This window comes from Pelobates fuscus, chromosome 6, assembly GCF_036172605.1.
Source record: "Pelobates fuscus isolate aPelFus1 chromosome 6, aPelFus1.pri, whole genome shotgun sequence".
Lineage (NCBI taxonomy): Eukaryota > Metazoa > Chordata > Amphibia > Anura > Pelobatidae > Pelobates > Pelobates fuscus.
In genome coordinates this window covers 257,592,258-257,615,909 of record NC_086322.1, presented here as the reverse complement: position 1 = coordinate 257,615,909, position 23,652 = coordinate 257,592,258, and the positions used below count along the sequence as shown (strand labels likewise).

The following is a 23,652-nucleotide window of genomic DNA, read 5'->3' as shown; positions in this document are numbered from 1 at the left end:
GAGGAGGGGAGGGGGAGCAGTAATGTTTTGTGGAGGGAGGGCAGTAATGTATTGGGGATGGGGGGCAGTAATGTATTGGGGAGGGGGAGGGGGGCAGTAATGTATTCGGGAGGGGAGTAATGTAATGGGGAGGGGGGCAGTAATGTATTGGGGAGGGGGGGCAGTAATGTATTGGGGAAGGGGGGGGGCAGTAATGTATTGGGGAGGGGGGGCCAGTAATGTATTGTGGAGGAGAGGGAGGGGAAGTAATGTATTGGGGAGGGGGGGGGGGCAGTAATGTATTGGGGGGAGGGGTGGCAGTAATGTATTGGGGAGGGGAGGGGGGGCAGTAATGTATTCGGGAAGGGGAGTAATGTATTGTGGAGGGGGGTAATGTATTGGGGAGGGGGGACAGTAATGTATTGTGGAAGGGAGTAATGTATTGGGGAGGGGAGGGGGGCAGTAATGTATTGGTGGGGAAGGGGGGGCAGTAATGTATTGGGGAGGGGGGCAGTAATGTATTGGGGAAGGGCAGTAATATATTGGGGAGGGGGGGCAGTATTGTATTGGGGAGGGGGAGGGCAGTAATGTATTGGGAAGGGGGGTCAGTAATGTATTGGGGAGGGGGGGTCAGTAATGTATTAGGGGAGGGGGGTCAACTGTGTATTAGGGGAGGGAGGGGTAAACTGTGTATTAGGGGAGGGAGGGGTCAGTAGTATATTAGAGGAGGGGGGTGACAGCAGTATATTAGGGGGAGGGGGGTGAGCAGTGTATTAGATAGGGGCAGGGGGGACGGGAAAGATCTGAATTGGGAATTTGAGATGAGGCAATGATTATATTTTTTACATTTATATTTGTGGCCCAATGAATATTTTATATATATATATATATATATATATATATATATATATATATGTGTGTGTGTGTGTGTGTAGAAGGAAATGTAAATAGAGGGGGCTACAGGGGTGAGGGAATTATATTTGTAATATATTTATTAGGAACTGTGAAGGGAAGGGGGTTGGATGAGAGCATTAAATATTATAGCATTAAATATTATATTTATGGGGTAGGAACTGTATTATATATTTTTGGTTTAGTGCAGGGGTAACCTTCGACACTCCCTTTGTTTTTTTACTACATCTCCATTAGGGCTTGCAAAGCATCATGGGAGGTGTAGTCCACAACATCTGGAGTGGCAAAGGATGTCTACTCCTGGTTTAGAGCATAGGTGTATAACCATTTGGCTTCCCCAGGCCAAAATAACCCCTTAAACTCTTAACCTCCCTGGCGGTATTCCCGAGCGTGACTTAATTTTCGCTGCCAGAAGCGGTAACCCCGAGTCACGCTCGGGGTAGATAACAGAGCCCCCGGAGGTAAGATGTACTTACCTCCGCCGCGATCCGCTTTGGGAGGACTGCCTCACAGCCCAGGCAGCCCTCCCACGGCAAATCAGGCCCCCGGGGGCCATGTGATCGCTCTCAAAGAGCGATCACATGGCCCTCTATAGCTGGCTGTGGATCTGCCAGCAGGGGGACTGTTTGAAATATCAGACAGTCCCACTGCTGGTGGGAAGTATAAAAAAAAAAAATAAGACAAGTGTAAAAATAAATTCAATATATTTTTATATATATATATAATATGTATATATATGATATATATACATATTATATATATGTAACATCATACAAAGTGTATTTTAATATTAATATAAGTATATATATTAATATTAAAATACACTTAGAATGACGTTACATATATATAATATGTATATATATTATATATATAATAGATGTACATATATATATATATTATATATAAATACGTATAATTAAAATAATAAATAAATAAAATAATAAAATAAATAAATAAAATATTGAAACAAAATTTAATATAAATTATATATGCATATGTAATTTCATTCTAACTGTATTTTGTTATTAATATATATATATCGGTAACAAAATACACTTAGAATGACATTCTATATATATCTATATATATATATAAAATACAAATAACTGCAAATATATATATATAGATAAATACATATAATTACATAAAAGATTACATTAGTATACACGTAGAATTTAAATACCTATAAATGCATATATATTAAAATTCTACATGTATATTTAAATAATCTTTTAACGTAATTATGTGATTTGATTAATTAAAATTTGATTGACATGCCTGACATGGGGGCGGAACTGGGCGGGTAATTCAAATGCAAAAAAATGGTACCGCTTTTGGTACAAAATTCCTGACATAATCATACCGCCAGGGAGGTTAAAGGATCACTATAGTGTCAGGAAAACAAAGCGGTTTTCCTGACACTTTAGAGCCCTGAGGGTGCCCACACCCTCAGGGTCCCCCTCCCGTGGCGCTGAAGGGGTTAAAATCCCTTCAGTTACTTACCTTAATCCAGCGCCAGGCTCCCTCGGCGCTGGTGACCTCTCCTCCCTGTCTGACGTCAGCTCCCCCATCCGACGTCACTGGAGCTGAATGCGCATGGCTGCGCGCGCATTCAAAGTGTCCATAGGAAAGCATTTCTCAATGCTTTCCTATGGACACTCTGCGCGATGGAGGCGAAATGTGCTTCCAGCGTCGCAGATGCGCCTCTAGTGTCTGTCCAGAAGACAGCCACTAGAGGCTGGATTAACCGCAAATGTAAACGTAGCAGTTTCTCTGAAACTGCTATGTTTACATGTGAAGGGTTAAAACCTGAGGGACATTGCACCCAGGCCACTTCATTCAGCTGAAGTGGTCTGGGTGACTAACGTAAATTCCCCAGAACAGGAAACCTCAAGCTGGTCACCCCTAAATCCATGTATAAATACCCGAAACACATGAAAGAAAGCATGTTTAATTTAGTTTCCTTTAATTTAGAGTTATAATGTTTTGCTCAGCATATTATATTATTTTTATAGATTCTGTATGTTATCCATATAAAAAGTCATGAACTATGTGATAGCTACAATATCCAACTTGCTGTGTGTAATGCAATATTTATGACTATCTTACTTATGGATATCATCGATACTTGACAATAAAAAGCACTTGAAACTAAATCAACATGCAGGCTGATTGATGTTTTTTTTGTAAACATTAAGCATTTGTTGTGCCTCTCCATAAAATGCTCTGCAAGAAATCCTAGGATCTAATTTCCAGTTTCAGGATCTATTTAACCCTGTGTGGAACAGCAGCACCTGGTTTAAATCAGTGATTATTAAAGGATCACTATAGGGTCAGGATCACAAACATGTATTCCTGACCCTATTGTGTTAAAACCACCATCTAGCCCCCCTGGGTCCCTCATGCCTCCATAAATATAGCAAAATCTTACTATATTCAAGCCTGAAGCTGTAGATCTGCATGCTGTTTGCCTCATAAAAACAAGCTGTCTGCTGACATCATCAGAAGTAGTAGCCTGATCCAATCACAATGCTTCCCCATAGGATTGGCTGAGACTGACAAAGAGGCAGATCAGGGGCAGAGCCAGCACAATTCAAACACAGCTCTGGCCAATCAGCATCTCCTCATAGAGATGACTTGAATCAATGAATCTCTATGAGGAAAGTTCAGTGTCTGCATGCAGAGGGAGGATATACTGAATGTTTGGATGCATTTTAGGCAGCCATGAGCCAGGAAGGATCTCTAACAGCCATCTGAGGAGTGGCCAGTGAAGTTATCACTAGGCTGTAATGTAAACACTGCATTTTCTCTGAAAAGACAGTGTTTACAGCAAAAAGCCTGAAGGTAATGATTCTACTCACCAGAACAAATTCAATAAGCTGTAGTTGTTCTGGTGACTATAGAGTCTATTTAAATACCTGTTTATATTATGCATTGTTGCCTGTGGTTCCAAAGACTAAAAATGATCGCAGAGTAGTTCTATAGTCATTTGTTTGTGTACTATTTACGCAGCAGTTATAAAGTGCCCTGTGTTCCGATTCTCTCATTGTTCCGAATTTCAAATAACAAATTTTTCCTCAATTGTAACAAATTTAATAAAAATATTGTGAAAATAAGATCTTAATTGATGTACCTTAATTATAAAAGCACCAAAGTCTTCACCCCTGGTCATAATAAAATAGCATACGAGAAGTAGTGGGAGTGCTATGAAAAGAGGTATGACACAAAGATTTTCAATATATTGTCTACAGATTCTGAATATGCACAATGAATGATTCAACAGCTCAGGGGCCAAATGTCACAATCAATCTTTATAATCTTGTAACCCTGCTGCTACTTATTCATCAAATACATTTTAAAGATTAAATGCAAAAGATGATGGTTTTCCTGGGGACAATCTAAGCACCAACATTACTTCTTCACAATGTGATTTTGCGGTATAGATGCTGAGCTACAGCCTCGCAAATTAACTTGAAGTTTCTGAGAAACAGACTGTTTACTTTTTGCAAACTCCACACACCTAGTGGCTCTCAGATAGACCCCTAGGAAGCCCCCTAGGAAGGCTTCCAAGAAAAAACAAGTGCAATTATTGAATTTATTTGACTTCTAGTGTCAGCATGCCAAAGATGCAGATACCAGATACTGTGTTCGTCCAATATTTCTCTGTAAGAAGGACTGGATTGCCAGATTGAAGCGATTGCCGTGCAAGCACTGTTCCCTCAACGCGTCTTTATGAACAGCATTTGATTGGATAAAAACCATTGTGATTGATAACGTCACTAGAAGTGAATTGGGCTAGAGTAAGGAGACTGTCCCTGCTCTGGAATAAAGTTACTTTAACCCCTTAAGGACACATGACGTGTGTGACATGTCATGATTCCCTTTTATTCCAGAAGTTTGGTCCTTAAGGGGTTAATAAAACAAAAACAAAAACCACAAGGGTGTCCACATCGGCCACAGCACAAAAAATAAAACAAAAAAAATACTAGTTGTAGCAGAGAGCTGGTTTCCCACAGCCTATTTCCGCTGGTATCCTAGAATGGCTCAGGAACAAGAAGTAAATCCAATAGGTTAACAAGCACAATCAGCAAGGTAATCCAGTAATATCCCATCACCTTTCTCAATAACTGGACGACACACAGTATCAGGAGTAGAACTGCTCTTTAATCCCACAACCCCTGTTTTTATGCGGTTCTCCCCTGCAAGGGAGACACCCACAATAATTACTACAGTAACCAATCACATAGACGTTACCTCCCACACATCTCCTCCCCTCAGCTTAACAGATAACACAATTAAAATGTACATATTTTTCCCCAATTCTTGGATGTACCCCAAATATGATAGGTACACCCCTAAATGTGGTATCCCCTGGTAGCCCGGATCTGGGTTAGCAACATATGCAAAAATCACCCAGATCAGACCAGTGGTTCGGGAGTTATGGAGGTGTAAAGTTTTGACCGGCCGCACAGGCAACTGTAGCCGAAAACAGTTCCATGAGTTTTGGCCTTGCGGTCGGTCTCTTTTCTGTGGCTAAAAAGTCCGAACTCAATGTCATGCAGAGCTATGTTTGCATACAGATGAATCCCCTTGTTAGTGAGATTCAAACTACCGAACGGCAGGCCGTTTGGTAGTTTCTATCAGTCTCTTCCATAGCTCTGGAGGTCTCAGCGGTGTTTGCTTAGTCGAGTGTCCGATTTTAGTTCACGACACTCAACGGCAAAACACCGCTGTTGGGGAGTTTAAGATGGCCGCCGCCACGTGTTCAGCTCCCGAAATGGCGGCCACCCAGGGACTTTAACAACAAGTTCATGCTTTTCAATGAAGCGAACAGGGAGGTTAATTGAAGGCACACTTATGCATCAAGGTGGTCCGGTGTTCGGTAGTTTGTGTTCGTATGGTGAATAACGTATTTCAGTACAGTTTAGGGGAACCATTAGACAAACATTTAATTCACACGAAAGTCTATGGGGAAAACAATGGAAGTGAAATATACTGGACAGCCAGGGGGATTTTTCTACACTAGTGTAACAAAAATCTGTGTAACGCTGTGAGGCTCACAGAGTCCTGCACTGTGTTGGCAGAGACTGCATCTACCTATTTTACCCTCTGCATGGAGTCACTGAACTTTCTTCATAGAGATGAATGGATTCAATGCATCTCTGATGAGATGCTGATTGGCCAGGGCTGGTTTGGCTTGTTCTGGCTCTGCCCCTGATCTGATACTTGACAGTCTCAGCCAATTCAATGGTTTCCTATGGGAAAGCATTGTGATTGGCTGAGAGAATCACTTCTGATTATGTCAACCAAGCAGACATATCAGGGGCAAAGCCAGCAGCAGCAAACTGGAATAAAAGGTAAGATTGTGTTATATTTAAGGGGGGCGGGGGGGGGGGGGGGGAAGGGGCCAGATCGTGTTTTTAACACTATAGGGTTAGAAATAGATGTCTATGCTCCTCACACTCTATTTTTCCTTTAAAGATAAAGATTCCCTTTTCAACTTGTAAAATTGACAAAGTGATTTTCTGGGCCTGTCGCCTTTAAGAGAACATGGCAACCTAACTAATAAAATGAAACTCATGATGGCATACCATTTTAACAAGTACTCTAAACGTAGTATTTTGAATCAATTTATAAGGGCTGGACTTCCTGTAAACAGGCACAGGTCAGAGTCAGGGGAATCCAGAAGTCAGAGTAGTCGGTATAACAAGCTAACAAGTTGGTAAGGACAAGCCAAGGCCAGAAATCCAGAATAACTAACAAATTCACATTACGAGTGATTCAATAGTTCAGCTCCGTATGGTAGACTCTGAAGCAGTCGGTTATGCAGACACCAGGTAGAGATGGGAAGGGCTATTTTCTAATAGTAAACACAGCACTTTCTCACAGGCTGAGTGGGGGATTCGGGAAGAAAAGTGGTTGCCACCAAGTCTCTGGACATCTCCTGATTCCAAAGAGCGAGGGTGAGGGATTTGGTAAATAAAATATCAGACACGTTTCAACAAAAACTCAACAAATAGATATGGTCTGCCTGATTATTTTTATATAGCACATAGGAATTAATAATCGCAACCTGGCTTAAGGACTGGACTGTTTTTGCGATGTTGTACATTTGAGACCAGGCCTCTTTTTACACTTTTGTGGTGTTTGTGTTTAGCTGTAATTTTCTGCTCTCTCATTTACTGTTCCTATACAAATTATATATTGTTTTTTTTCAGGACAAAAAATGCTTTCTTTACATACCATTATTTATATAATCCCATGTCATTTAATTTAAAAAAATAAATAAAAAATATGATGAAAAATTTAAAAAAATACCTGTTTTTTGACTTTTACTTGAAAAATCTTTTACTCATCTACAAAAGCGAATAAAAAAAAAAACTGCTAAATAGATTCAAAATTTTGTCCCGAGTTTTAAAATACCCAGTGTTTACATGCTTTTTTGCAAGTTATAGGGCTATAGGTACAAGTAGGATATTGCGGTTTCAAAACATAAATTTTTTTCAAATTTATCAATAGTGAAATTGTAACGCTATTATCTGCCAAAAGTCTCTGAATAACACCCCACATGTACATATTTTTTTTTAAAGTAGACAACCCAGGGTATACAATATAGGGTATGTCCAGTCTTTTTTTAGTAGCCACCTAGTCGCAAACACTGGCCAAAGTTAGCGTTCATATTTGTGTGTGAAAAAAGTAAAAAAACTAAATTGAACGCTAATTTTGGCCAGTGTTTGTGACTTAGTGGCTACTAAAAAAGACTGGACATACACCATTTGCAATACCTTGGGTTGTTTTCTTTTGCAAATGGTATGCCATCATGGGGTTAATTCTCATTCCTGGGCTACCATACGCTCTCAAAGGCAACGTAACCAACCTGGCCATTTTCAATGTAAAAATATTTGACCCATATATTTGACCCTGTAACTTTCAAAAACGCTATAAAATCTGTACATGGGGGGTACTGTTATACTCAGGAGACTTTGCTGAACACAAATACTAGTGTTTCAAAACGGGAAAACTTATCACAACAATTATATCATCAGTAAAAGTGCTGTTTGTGTGTGAAAAATGCAAAAAAGTAACTTTCACTGACAATATCATCGCTGTGATAGGTTTTACTGTTTTGAATCACTAATACTTGTGTTCAGTGAAGTCTCCCGAGTAAAACGGTACCCCCCATGTACAGGTTTTGGGGTGTCATAGAAAGTTACAGGGTAAAATACAGTGCTAGCAAATTATATTCTCTGGAATTTTGGGTTGGGTTGGCAGGCAGGTCCCTCAAATTGCAATTAATAAAATTACTTCATTATGTAAAAATATTACATAAATACGCATGTAGAATTTAAATATATATGCATATTTATATATTTGAAGTCTACGTGTATATTTATATAATTATTTATGTAATTTTGTATATGGACATATGTATAATTCGTATTATTTTTATTTATTTATATATACATAGATATATATACAATTTCATTCTAAGTGTATTTTGATATAAATATATATATTTCAATATCAAAATACAGTTAGAATAAAATTTCATATAGATATATAATTTTTTTTAAATTATTATTTTTTTTATTTAATTTACTTATTTGTATTTTATAATAATATATATATACAATATATATATAGTTATTATATATATTATATATACATATATATATATACATACACACACGTGTGTAATTTAATTATAAGTGTATTTTTATATTAATATATGTACATATTAATAAAAAAATACACTTAGCATGACATTATATATATGATATATAGGCATATTATATAGATATAATATGTCTATATATATATATATATATATATATATATATATATATATATATATATATATATATATATATATATATATACACACACACATATATAATAATTATATATTTTTTTATTAATTTTAACTTATTTTTTTTTTATGATTTTACACATGCAGGGAGACTGCCTGTCAGCACAGACAATCCCCCTGCAGGCAGACACTAGGACACCTATTGTGACCATGTGATCGCTCTGTTGAGCGATCACATGGCCCCAGGGGTCCTAATCCACCATGGGGAGACTGTCTGGGCTGCAGGCAGTCTCCCCACACCGGGAGCAACGGCGATCTGGTAAGTAACTAAGACCGTTAGGACGGTTCAGGACCGTCACCGGCCGGCAACGCAAAAATGCCGATGACGGTCCTGAACCGTCCTCCGTCGCTAAGGGGTTAAACAGATTGCTATTTTCTTATACCAGGACTAGTTTTTCATTCACTAGATAAGGCTGTAGACATTGATCAGCAAAGTCTACTCCCCCTGCATACTTGCTGTAGTCTACAATATGCTTCTGTTTTTGCAGCTGCTCAGTTCTTCCTCTGACAGACATTGGCACTGTGCTTTTGTTGTGCATTGTAGGCAAAACATACACATATTTCTTTACTGGGTACCGCAGTGTCAGCATCCCATTTAGGCACAGAGCTGAAGGTGAGCCTCTATTGTTTCTGCCTCACATTAAGCAGTAGTTGTTCTGGTGACTGTAGTGTCCCTTTAAAAGTACTAATCTTATTACTTTTCACACACACTGTAGCAATGACATCTCTGTCTCTCGCATCAGATCAGAGTGAGGAAAGAGAGGGGCAGAGAATGTTACAAATCATTGGCTGAGACATAGTAACAGTGATGACGGTGACAGGTTGTCACTGTGATCACGTGCTTCGGATTACTGGCATTGGCTGCAGGGAGACTGCCTGAGTTGCCAGGCAGGTACCTGATTTTGATCGGCAGCATGGATAAAAAAGGCGGTCCAAAGGGAGGGCCAGGTCGTTATGGCGTGCTATGCGCCTTAATGGCTCTAAAGCCCCCTATTGTAGCACAGCATAGCACCCCAATGTCGGGACGGAATTAACTTGTTACCTTAAAAATAAACACAGCATGTGAAAGGCAATGCCCTGTAGTTGATGCTATACTCTGTGGTACGCTCAAGTTTTTTGTTTTGGCATATGATGCTCTGGCAACAAAGGTAGAATGTCAGTGTCATAGGGGATGTAAGGCTCTGAGGGTCATTGATGTGCATCCCAAATAGGGCCGGTTGAAAGGAGGAAGGTATAAGTCAATTTGGGATGCTGTCTTACAAATAATTTTACATCCACAATAACTAAATAATAAGTTACACAAGTATTACATCGTTGAATATTCTGCTCATACAGCATCTGATAAAACATCCTCTTTAGACATATAAATCTCCCAATAATAATCTTGTCGTTTCCCTGTGCACTTCCACATCCAAAATATCCTTCATTAAGATCAAATGTCCAGTACTGCACTACATGCGCCAGGTGGGCTATTTTTCAAATCATTTATTGCATCCTGCACCCCTAGAACACCAAGATACACAGACCGAACCAGGTAAATGAGGTTAGAGTTTAATGAGTTATGTTCTTAGTGTATATACAGATTTAGGAGGTTGAATATTTATATATAATATATACAGTTATCAAAAGGAAGTTAAGATCTTCATGCAGATGTGTCAAATAATCTCTCAATCATGTCTCCAACTTGCTCCACTGAATATTTAATGTATTTATCAGGATTCTTGGTGAAATTAACACCAGTGCCATACCTGCAAGAAAGGAAGAAGCACAAGAATTATAATTTACATTTAATTTAAAAATAAATATATAGAATATTGGCAACCATTTGTGAAAGCCACAGTAGCCTGGCTAATCCAAAGAGTGACCAGGGGTTTTTAATTAGCCAATTAAAGGTAATAACTAGGTTGAGGTTACTCTATTAGATATTCTAAACAAAGCAAGGACAGATGAGTGGTGGGACACACAAGTGGAGGAGGGCTGTCAACAATTTTGCCACTTCGTGTTTCAGAGTATTATAGAACCAAATCTTAACGGGAGTCAAGGATCAAACTAGCGCATCTTATCTGATGGTTCTTGTGACAAACTCCCCTTTCCACGTGAGTTTGCCACGAGCTCCTGGAGGAGCTTGTATGCAGCCACCTGCCCACAGACTATGGGCCCTGCAGGAAAACCTGTAAAAGACTACCGAAGTTGACCGACCATTAGCACTTATTTCATGGAACTGTTTTGGGCATGGGACCATGCGTGCGGTCGGTCAAAATTATGACTTCCAGGAAATTCCTGAACCGATCTGGGTGATTTGGATATGTTGGTCACCCGGATCGGGGCTATTAGGTGATGTAACTTTTGTGATGTTTCCATGGGTTTTGGGGGTACTTTCAGGGTACTGTTAAAAAGTATGTTTTTCTGTGCTTGGAGATAATTGAACCAGGAAATGTACTAATCTAGTCCAATTATCTCCCAGGCACAGATGAGGGATTATTTTATTTGTGTGTGGGAGTGTCCTGGACCTGAGAGCCAATGTCATTGTGTGGTTGTTTTTACTGTAGTCTACTCTCAGATTCAGGGGGGAGTGCCCCTTGCATGGGGACCTGAATATAAGGCCAGTTGTGGCTGCCAATAAACTACCTGTTTCCTGCCTACCCTCAACATCGAGTTTCATCGTATGTGTGGTGGTGGTGGTGGTGGGGGGGGGAGAGAACAGCTGTATCTCCTCTGGGGATTGTTATATCACTATATTCCTCTGGGTTATAATCACTTGCTCTTGTAAGAGCAGCCTGCTACACTCTCTGGAGTAGGAGAGGTCTGCCCACTGGAAGCTGGATCCTGGTCTTGGGTCCAGGGTGGGTGGAGGCCACCGATACCCCAGCCAAGCTGTAACGCTGGAAGTGGGAACTACGGTGATGATGTGTCTGGTAGAGTGCTTGGAAGTACTCAGAGGTACTTGGGAGTGTTTTTTTTCCTTTTCTAAACCTGACCTCAAAAGTAGCAAAACAGTGTGCAAGACTGAACGAGGGTGGCTGAACTAGGAGAGGGCATAAGGAAGAATAGCATTTTCTGAACTGAACATGTCGGCAATGATATGAGATACGGTTGAATAATGGATTCAACAAACACGACAACTAGGGGGTGCAAGCAGCAATACCAAAACTCAGTTTTGTCTTTAAATCCTTGAATTACACTGTGACAATAAAAAAAAAAGTCATCAATTAAAATAGAAAAGTTTTGGGCAACACAGGCAAGTAGAAAGAACTTGGAGAACATCAATAGCAGGAGGCTAAAAATGTCAAGTTTTCTGCTGCTAGACAGGCCTAAAGGTTACTTGTCACTAGAAGCCTGGGGAGTCCATGGCCCACACATCAGGAATAAATCTCTACTTTTCAGGGCTGAATTCTCAATCACTACTAGCTACTGGGCAAGTGCAAATTCTGAGCTCTGATCAAGAGGTAGATCATGGGCTCCTGGGAAAAGAGCAAAATGTTTTTGTTGATTAGAAAAAAAAAAAACAAATATCCTCCTGATTCTTACTTGCGTAAGAATGCTGCATATGCCTCTTGCACAATGCTCTTCTGGGATTGACGTATTCGTTCCCGCTGACGCTTGTCTGGAATGGCCCATGACTTCTGGATTTTACATATCTCTTCCAAACCATCATTAAATCCCTATGACCACATTAGAAAGAAAGAAAAAATACTTGTTAAAAAGCAACTAGTTCTTTTTCCCCAAACATTTTATGCATTTGCTAGAATGTCACTCTTTCTAGTTAATGGAGCACCATAGCATTAGGAATATAAAACCTGTACTACTAACAGTATAGTGACATGGACCCTCAGTGCTGCCACACGTTCTTTCGCCTGCAATGCTACCTGGCTATCTCACAGATGTCCAATCCAATAATTCTCATTAGGGACCGATGTGCATGTGTGGCGAGCGCATATCCAAATGTTTCACAAAGGAAGGCATTACATTCAATGCTTTCCTGTGAGCTGTATTGGTCACTCTGTCAATGCTGTAAAAGCACCTCTAATGACTGTCTGGAAGACAACCACTAGAGGTGCGTTTAACCCTGCAATATGAAAATAGCAATTTTCGACAAAACTGCAATGTTTTACATTTGAGGGTTAAAATTAGAGGGCTGCTGCATGACAGGCCACTGGGTCTGACGTAGTCTGGGTGACTTTAGATGTCTTTAGATGACTGTAATTTGCACAAACAATGGATGGATACAGGACTATATATCCGCTACAAACATTCTCAACTCTTGAATTCTGCTAATAGAAATCCACTTAAAAGGACCAAGATAGCTCAATGATATTAGCAAAACACAAAAGCAATGAGAGAGCTTATATTCAAAACATCAACTTTGTTTCTGATCTACTGATCAGTTTTTAGCAAAGGAGATTAAAGAGATACTCTAAGTACCAAAGAGATACTCTAAGTACCAAAAACAATTCTAAGCACTAAACAACTTTAGCATAATTAAGCTGTTTGTGTGTACAGATCATGCCCTGGAAGTCTCACTGCTCTGCCATTTAGGAGTAAAATCATTTTTGTTTCTGTTTATGCAGCCCTAGCCATACCTCACCTGGTTGTGAGGCTGTGACTGACACAGCCTGCAGAAAAATGGTTTTATTTTCAGTCTTGTGTATTTAACTTTTGAAGTTTTAATTTTCTGCTCTGTAAATTGAACTTTAATCACATACAGGAGGCTACTGCAGGCCCTAGAAAGCTATTAATAGAGCAGGAGATATGAAATTCTGAATTAAACAGTAATGTGCAATAAAGGAAGTTTAAACATTGCATCTCTCTTTAGAGGAAATGTGTAGGGAGACTGTGTAGGTCACATGCAGGGGAGGTGTGACTAGGGCTGCATAAACACATTTATTGAATTCCAGATTACAACTAGGCAGTTAGATAGAGGTGGTATGATATATACAACAAAAAATACTAAATTAAGCTGTCTTGGAAGGAAGGGAGGGAGAGAGAAAGAGAGAGAGAGAAATTAAAAAGTAAGAAAGAGAATGGTCCGGAAAATCAGCGATAGGAAAGGCAGATACCTCATCATTCAATGCCACCTAAACAATAACCCCTTCACCCTCATGAACATATATGGGCCTAACGATAACCAAGAGGAATTTATGTGTAGGGTATTTGCAATGTTGAATTTGTATAGCTTTGGGGAGGTAATTCTTGGAGGCGACACCAACTTTTTATTAGACAGCACTAGGGACTCGTCTGCCTCACACACGGTGGCGACCACCACCTCCAAGAGGCGGTTCACACAATCATGTAACATCAGGGACATCTTAGCGACACACGATTTTGTAGATCCCTGGAGAATCATGCACCCTACTGAAGTTGATTATACCTGCCACACAGCTGTGCACAACAGCTACTCCAGGATAGACAGGTTTTTGGTTAGGACCACATCATTACCAAACATACTAGACACAGGAATTGGGGATATCACGTGGTCAGACCATGCCCCTATCACAATGACACTCAAAGACAAGTTCCCTAATACCGGCCGTACATCTTGGAGACTAGACAATAAAATACTGACACTACCCAACGTTATCAAACAAGTCACTTTAGACCTACAGCACTATTTTGAGGACAATGACCGACAGGACATCAACCCCGAATATGTCTGGTTAGCCCATAAAGCGGTTATTAGGGGCAGCTTTATCAAACACGCTAGCCACATTCGGAAGACTCAACAGACACGGTACTTGACTCTCATTAACGAGATCAAGACTATCACACATGAAAACAAACATTCGCCCACCATAGCTCTACAGAAAAAATTACTGGCGCTCCAATCTCAATTACGAGATGTGGAACTAGCTAAAACCACCTACCTCCTACAGAAATCTAAACACAAATTCTTTGCAGCAGGGAATAGGGCAGGAGCTCAATTAGCAGCACAACTGAAGCAAAAAACGGTCGCCTCCAGGATTGCCTACCTCCAAGGAGGCAGCAACCACAAGATTATTGACCCCAAGGGGATAGTAAATGCCTTCGCAGAATACTATAGTAAACTGTATAACCTCCAGCATGATGGCACAACGAAGGTCCCGACGCAGACTGACATAGACAAATTCCTGGCAGACGTAGACCTACCCTCGCTGACCCCAACTGCAATCCAGTCCTTGCAACAGCCTATATCGTTAGACGAGATCACATCAGTGGTTAAAGCGTTGCCTACGGGCAAATCACCGGGGCCTGATGGTCTCACCAATACCTACTATAAGCTGTTTGAAACTGTCCTCTCACCTCACTTACTGAAACTATATAGACAAAGTAACGATCGAGGGGCACTACCAGCAGAGATCCTCCTGGCCCACATCTCAACACTTCCCAAACCAGGGAAACCACCTACACAGTGCAAAAATTTCAGACCAATTTCGTTGCTGAATGGTGACGCCAAAATTTATGCCAAGATACTTAGCAATAGAATAGCTCCCTTTCTTAAACAACTAGTACACTATGATCAATCGGGGTTTGTCCGTGGCCGGCAGGGCTCGGATAACACCCGACGCATTCTTAATATACTAGCACGAGTTGACAGGGACAACACCGAAGGCCTCCTCCTTGCGCTGGACGCGGAGAAGGCCTTTGATCGCCTCAATTGGACATATATGTCCAGGGTCCTGGAGACCTATGGATTCCCACCAGAGATGATAGCCGGGATAAGTGCACTTTATAGCGCACCGGCAGCCAGGGTCTCAAATGGGGGCTTCATTTCTGATGAATTCCATATCACTAATGGGACACGTCAGGGCTGCCCGTTGTCCCCCCTTCTATATATCTTATCGCTAGAACCCCTGGCACAAAAAATACGGACGCACCAGGGCATTAAGGGAATGCAAGTACTAGGACAGGAACACAAACTGGCGCTATTCGCCGACGACGTTTTAGTAACACTGGAGGAGCCAGAAAGGTCCCTGCCACACCTCATACAAACCCTTAGAGACTTTGGCCTAGTCTCCCATTACAAATTGAACCAAGACAAGACCCAAGCCCTAGCAGTCAACCTGTCCACGAGCCGCACACTAGCTCTATAACAGGAACATCAATTTGACTGGCGGTCATCCTCCCTCACGTATTTGGGAGTTAAAATTGCAACTTCTGTTCACAAAATTACGCAACTAAATTTTTCGCCCCTCCCAAATATGTGCAGGAAAGAGATATTGAAGTGGAAACACACACGGCTCTCCTGGCTAGGACGCATTAACGCCTTCAAAATGACCATACTGCCCAAAATTTTGTACGTCTTCCGCATGCTTTCGTTAAAGATTGCACAACCCCTCCTTAAGGCTCTTCAGACAACATGCAATGCCTTTATTTGGGATAATAAAAGACCTAGGATTCCTACCAAACTCCTGTACACACGGGTCAACCAAGGGGGAGTAGGGTTGCCAAATATTGCACAATATTACAAAGCGTCAGCACTGACAGCTGGAATCTTGTTGCACTCCCCTAAGGGAGAACTGAGCTGGGTAGATATGGAGAACAAACAGGTTCAGGGAGGGAACATAGTAGACACCTTGTGGACACCTAAACACTTCAGGGCCTCTGGGATGGCCCTATTCCCCACCACCACCTTCACGCTCAGCACCTGGGACTCGTTCCTGTCCGAGCTAGGATGTAAAACCTTATATCACGCCAAGGCGCCTCTGTCAGCCCTCGGCGCTGCGACGCCAGACTTGCCCATAGCAAAGTGGGTTACAGCGGGTATCACCAACATACAGCAACTATTAAAAGGCAGAGAGGTGATGCAATTCGCAGATATACAGGCCAAATGGCGATTGCCACCAGAGGAACTATTCACATTCCTCAGACTCAAAGGCACCATACTGACTCATGTACACAAACATGACAATCAGCAGGAGAAGATTCTCCCAGCTGAGGGGATCATTGACCGTTGCTGGGCTACACCGGGAAAACCTAAGACCATTTCCCTATGCTACAGATTGTGGGAGAGTGTGGCCCCTCAACAACACCCCCTATGCAAACAGAAATGGGAGGAAGACTGCACACTCCGACTGTCTGACGAAGACTGGATACAAGCTCTCAATAATCTCTCAAAACTCACTAGATGCTACACCCACATTGAGGCACACAGAAAACTGTTGTATAGATGGTATATGACGCCACTACGGCTACACAAAATTTACCCCACTGTGACGCCGACATGCTGGAGGTGCTCCAAAGAGCCAGGCTCGTTCTTCCACATCTGGTGGACATGCCCAGTGATTCAGCCCCTCTGGACAGAGGTCGGGAGGTTGCTGGAGTCGCTGGGCGTCGAGAACCTTCCCCAGAACCCAAAAACTTATCTTTTACTCCTATTCCCTACTAACCTCCCTAAAGACCACAGACAAATATGTGCTCTCACCATACTAGCTGCCAGAAACCTCCTAGCGCTGAACTGGAAATCACAGACATGCCCGCCTAAATCCCAACTGTGGGACAAGATCCAACAGTACCATATATATGAAAGCATGACGACACTCCACAGTGCCGAAACACACCGACTCACATCTATGTGGCAACCCTGGCGAATACTATACGCTAAAGCACTCACCATTTAAAATCCTTATAGGGTGCCCTAACGCTCCTTACGTGACTTCTTGACAGATCAGACCCTATCTATTGACAGGGACACGACCCCTACCTAACCTAAACTAATCGATTGGCATGAACCGAGCTATTAGAAGGCTCCTAACAATACATGACCTGACCTGAGGCCTTCAATGGTTATACTCTTGTATTCAGGGTCCTATAGAGACGACCCTCCCCACCCTTATCCGACCTCGTTTGTCCTGTTCACCCCTGTTCACCACAATACTACCTTCAGGTTTAACAATTGTGTTGTCCTAAGCTATCATACGATGTTACCACTTATATAATATAAGGAGGATTTGCTGTGCTAACATTTACAAATGCTAAGCGGTTATACTGCATTACGCTTATTGTGTAACGTACTAGTGTACAGTATTACTACTTATTGTATAACAAACTAATATATCATATGACATACTATGATTGTTACCCCCCCTAACCCCTCCCTTCTCTTCTGTACCCCATATACTTGGAAAATAATAAAAATTATATTAAAAAAAAAAAAAAGTAAGAAAGAAAGAAAAGAAAGAAAGAAAAAATAAATAAAGCATTTGTAATAACTAGCTAATTCATTGTATCTAAAGCTTAACACTGAGAACTGCAGTTCACTTGGTATGTTAGGAGATTATTGCATCGATGATGTATGTAAGCGAGCCCCTGTATTTCTCACCAGGTGTTTTGTAATTGATGTTACAGCACAAGAACACAGGCTCCTGTCTGCAATTATCAGCTCAGATGAAAGATGGATTTCCTATACAGGCTTGAAAAGGTTTAGCGTTTTACGATCATTACTAGGTAGGTAAGTCTTTTAGATGCTTATTTTAAATCCTTATACTTTTTTCTTCTACTGACTGCATTAGTTTACAATTTTTCATATTTTTTTTGTTCGAACAACTTGCCCTATACATAGATTTTAACATACAGTATTTGCATTGACAGCAAATTAGAAAAATGGTTGACTTAGGCCATATCCCGCCCAACTCTCTCCTCACCTTGAAACGCTCTTTAATCATCTGTCGTTCTTTATCCTTCAGCTGAAAAAGAGACATATTGAGGGTTTTAATCAATGTATTTGGGATTAACAAAGAAATGCAGGTGCTATTCAACGTGCGTTTTAGTCACCTTTTGTCCTTGAATAGCTGGCATGTTCCTGTCCGAAACATAATCTGTGACTTTCAGCCAGCTGCAGGAGAAACGAGAAGGTATTAGAGACTAGGTATTTAGCAGCATATAAATATCATGGCACAATATCCAACCTTCACGTGGGGCATGGTTATCCAGAATAGAAAACTTGAGGGTTATGGAGGAAATTAGATGGTCCTCAAATAACAACCTATACACATATGACAAAATATGGGAACCGTGGAAAAAACAAAGGATACTCATAAGGGGAGAAGGGCATATTACAACTGATAAAAATAGGGGGATACTTGAACTTGTAAAAAAAAGACACATGTACCATACTAACAGAGGGGAACCCTGAAAGGATTGGGGTAGGGAGTAGAAGAACAATACTATGGACGACAACATATCCAGGATCTAACTATTGGGGCAGCAGTATATCACCCAACGTTAATTGGTAGACAACTTGAATACATTGACAGGAGATCTTATCTGGTCTCTAGTAGCACTACCAGAATAGATGATTATTACCCAAAACATTTACTCTGAAAAGTGTGAACACCCACCTTAGTGTTACAAATATTTGAGAAGCTGAACAGTGCTGTGTTTTGTTCTGTTTTAAAGTTTTTATTCACAATTTTTTTGTTAAATCTTAAATCATTTCCTCATGTATGGATCTTTATGGTGCATTCACTTTAGGAGAGTATGCATTATGTTACAGGGACATGCAAATTGTGAAGCCTTTTAAAAAAAAATGTGATTTAAGATGCAATTTTTTACCCATTGTACAGCGCTTTGGAAATAATAAAATAATAATAATTGTCTCAGGTTGAATGTAACAAACAAGCACTACATTTATATTGTACATTAACCGAGTGTTACGATTGATGTCAATTTAGATTGCATGTATAGGTTACATAGCTGAAAAGAGATCTGCGTCCATCGAGTTCAGCCTTCCTCACATATGTTTTTGCTCTTGATCCAAAAGAAGGCAAAAAACCCAGTCTGTAGCTCTTCCAGCTTTGCAACAAACTAGGAAAAAAAATCCTTCTTGACCCCAAAATAGCAGTCAGATATCTCCTTGGATCAAGCAGCTGTTACCCCACTAATTAGAAATTATATCCCTGTATGTTGTGTTTTTGCAAGTATTTATCCAATTGTTGTTTAACTATCTGTATGGACTCTGATAAAACCACCTCTTCAGGCAGATAATTCCATATCCTTATTGCTCTTACTGTAAAAACAAACAAAAAAACAAACATTTTCTTTTCCTTAGTTGAACTGTCCTTTCTTCCAGCCTAAATGCGTGACCTCGTGTCCTATGTATAGCCCTTTTTATGAATAGATTTCCAGATAATGGTTTGTACTGACCCCGAATATATTTGTATAATGTTATCATATCCCCTCTGAGGCGCCATTTTTCCAAACTAAAGCGATTTAAATATTTTAACCTTTCTTCGTAACTTAAATGCTCCATTCCTTTTATTAATTTTGTTGCTCGTCTCTGCACTTTTCTAGTGCCATGATATCCTTCTTTAGAACAGGTGCCCAAAATAGCACAGCATATTCAAGGTCTGGTCTTACCAGTGATTTCTAAAGAGGCAAAATTATATTTTCATCCCGAGAATTTATGCCCCTATTTATACATGACAAAACATGACAAAAACTGGCCTTAGCAACTGCAAATGAACATTGCATATTGTTGCCTAATTTGTGGTCTATAACAATTCCCAAATCCTTCTTGTGTGTGGTTATGCCTAATTCACTACCATTTAGGGTGTAAGTTGCTTGTGCATTCTTGACCTTAAAGTGCAAAAGTTTGTATTTCTCTACATTCAATTTTATCTGCCATTTTAGTCCCCCCAATCTATCTAAAGCCCTCTGCAGTAAAGCAATATCCTGCTCACATTTTATTACTTTACAAAGTTTTGTGTCATCTGCAAACACTGAAACATGGCTTTCAATGCCGATTTCAAAATCATTTATAAATATGTTAAATATCCCAAAACAGAACCCTGAGGGACACCACTTACTACTTTTGTCCAGCCTGAAAATGTACCATTAATGACAACTTGTTGTACTCTATCCTTAAGCCAATGTTCTACCGAAGAACAAGAATATTCATATAGACCAATTTCTTTTAGTTTGAAGACTAACCTATTGTGAGGAACCGTATCAAATGACATGGCAAAATCCAAGAAGATCACATTCACTGCAACACCCTGATCTATACTTCTACTTACTTCTTCGTAGAATGCAATTAGGTTAGTTTGAAATGACCTAAGTTTCATAAAACCATGCTGATTATTGCTAATAAAGTTCTTCCCAATGAATTCCTGAATATTATCCCTTAATAGCGCTTTTTCCCTGTCACAGAAGTTAAGCTCACAGGTCTATAATTTCCAGGCAAGGATTTTGAACCCTTTTTTTTTTTTTTTTTTTAAATATTGGAATGACATCTGGCTTCCTCCAATCCTCCGGTACAATACCTGAAACAAAAGAATCTGGACAAATTAAATACAGAGGTTCACTTATTTCCCCACTTAGCTCCTTAAGTACTCATGGGTGAATACCATCAGGCCCCGGAGCTTTGTTAACATTAACTTTCTTTAACTGCTGTAGCACCTTGTCTCGAGTCATCCAATCACAAGTTATCTGCAAGGTTCTTGCAGCAATCATTTGCATATGTCTTGCCATAGGACCCTCATTAATATATACTGAAGAAAATAGTTATTTAAAATGTCTGCCTTTTCCTGGTCTTTATTAAGAAACAGACCCATCTCTGTTTCCAGTGTACCTACACTTTCATTTTTTGTTTTTTAGAATTGATGTACTTGCAAAATATTTGGGTGTTGGTTTTGCATTCTTTGGCTACCCATTTCTCATTTTTCTAGTTTAGCCACTTTAATTGCCTTTTTGCAAGCATTATTGGCTTCCTTATATCTTATATAGGATGCCTTGGATTTGTCCGATTTAAATGCCCTTTTCTTATTTTTAATCTCTTGTTTTACTTCTTTACTAAGCCACAGTGGTTTCAATTTGTTTCTTTTATATTTATTACCCAATGGTACATACTGTGAAATGTACCTTTCTAATATTTGTTTGAATAGTTTCCATTTATCCTCAGTGTTTTTATCACTAAGGAGTTTATGCCAGTCGATGTTGTAGAGCTGCCCTACTCTTATTAAAATTGGCTTTTTAAAAATTATACGTTTTAATATACCCCACATGCTTTTGCTTTTTTGAGTTTATTTCAAAAGTTACCATATTGTGATCACTATTTCCCAAATGCTCCCCTACTTGAATGTTGGTCAAAAGATCAACCTTGTTTGTTAAAACGAGATCCAGATAAGTGTCCTTTCTAGTTGGTGCTTGTACCAGTTGTGACATGAATGTGTCATTTAACACATTCAAAAACCTGATTCCCCTTGCTGAAGTACTAGTCATGCTATCACAATTTATGGTAACAATGTACAGTGATTATGTGATGTTCCTTTGTGAAAAAAACAACATTTATAAATGAAAAATATATATATCATGGCACAAAATACACCGATGCGCTCAAATCGTCGAATTCTTGCAGCCATCTCTGCACATGAATTAAAAAAAAGGTAATGCCCCTCATCCCCACCATAATTTCTATTGTACTATATAGGTTTCTAAATTTACAATTATACAAATAGCGCCAACATACTCCACAGCACTGAACAAAAGTTAAAACAAGACTTACAATTAATACGATTAAGAAGATAAGGTCTGAAGAGTTGTCGGCTTAATGGGTAAGGGGAGCACAGTCGAGTCCAATGGAGGCAGGCATAGAGAGAAATTTTTTGAGGCTTCGGAGCAAGTCTGTGCAACTATAGCGATAGACACTCGATCGGGTACACTTGATCATCCTGAATTCTTATGATAATGTGGAAGTTCACATTACAGAATGACCAGAACAATTCATATGAGCATTAGACTGTATTAAATAGCTGAGAGCATTGTCATATGTTAAGAAGAGGGATTGCTTGCCGTTCATATATCAATTTAAAAATAAGCCAGCTGAAAATCCTGATTCTTTACATTTGTTAAAAGGAGTGATTTCAGCTATGATCCTGATTAAAACAATGTTTTACTACAGGTATAAATAAACAAACGTCACAGCAGTTCAAAAAAAACGAGACGGAATGGTAAGTCATGAGAAATTAGTTTTATGAGAGTATTTTATCAAGATAAAGTTAATATGAAATACTCATTCTGACTGAATCGGAATTCCAGTTGTTTGCAAAAAAAAAAAAAGAAAAATGCACACACACACAAAATAAAAAGGGAATACTTGCTGCAGGGTGCTTCCGAAAGGCAGGGTCAATCCCTGAAGACATCAAGTTGAAGAAAAGAAATATCCTGGAACACCTGAAGTTTCTTCTAAAAGTGGAGACAACGTTTCGGATTCTCTCTGAGCCTTTATCCTCTCTGAGACTTAATAAAGGCTCAGAGAGGAGCCAAAACGTTGTTCTCCACTTCCTTGTTTAAAAAAAAAAAAAAAAGAAAAGACTGCCCTTTAGAAGACGTGTAAAACAATAGTAAAAAAGGTTGCGCCACAAAATACAAAGTAAAAATTTAAGTAATGGAAAAGTAGTAGTTAAAAAGTCTTTTAACAAAAGATAGCAAAGTCCAAGTAAAAGCAGTCCAAATGGTTAATCCTTACGTATGATCTTGAGATCTTCAAGTATGATAACGTGTCCACTTATATGAAAGATAAAAGACAGGGACAAATAATAGTGCAATATGTATGGCTCAAAAATGGGCATAGAAAGTAAGGATGGTAGAGAACTCACATTTACAAGAGCTATAATCCAGCTCTGGGGTAAAGCGCGTACAGCGGTATAATCCCCGCTTGTGGAATATGTCGCGGGTATCTCTCCGTTTCTGATGCAGCCAATAGTGCTCACCGTATAATAATGTCGATATAGGTGAAAAATAAAACTTACTTACAAATAGAGAGCAGACCGACTGCTCTATGATGTCAGCATAGGTGTATTGATCCCCACCTACCTAGGATTTCTTTAAATACAGGAACCTTCCAGGCAGATATTTAAAACCAATAAAAAAAATATATAAAAGTGGTAATAAAAGGGCGGGGCGGGGCGCGGGCGGGG

The 23,652-nt window shown here is 39.9% G+C and overlaps 1 protein-coding gene across 11 annotated transcripts in view; it reads right to left on the bottom strand.

Moving 5' to 3' along the window:
* Positions 1-10,296: 10,296 nt before the first annotated feature.
* Positions 10,297-23,652, bottom strand: part of EXOC7 (exocyst complex component 7) — a 52,237-nt gene continuing 38,881 nt past the window's right edge. For all 11 annotated transcript variants that reach the window (XM_063459012.1, XM_063459004.1, XM_063459013.1 and 8 more), the window contains 4 exons: positions 18,509-18,569; positions 18,379-18,420; positions 12,290-12,423; positions 10,297-10,509 (listed from right to left, as the gene is read on the bottom strand). In XM_063459012.1, coding sequence (XP_063315082.1) covers positions 10,404-10,509; positions 12,290-12,423; positions 18,379-18,420; positions 18,509-18,569 — 343 coding nt within the window. In that variant the 3' untranslated portion in view covers positions 10,297-10,403. The remainder of the gene's footprint in view (positions 10,510-12,289; positions 12,424-18,378; positions 18,421-18,508; positions 18,570-23,652) is intronic.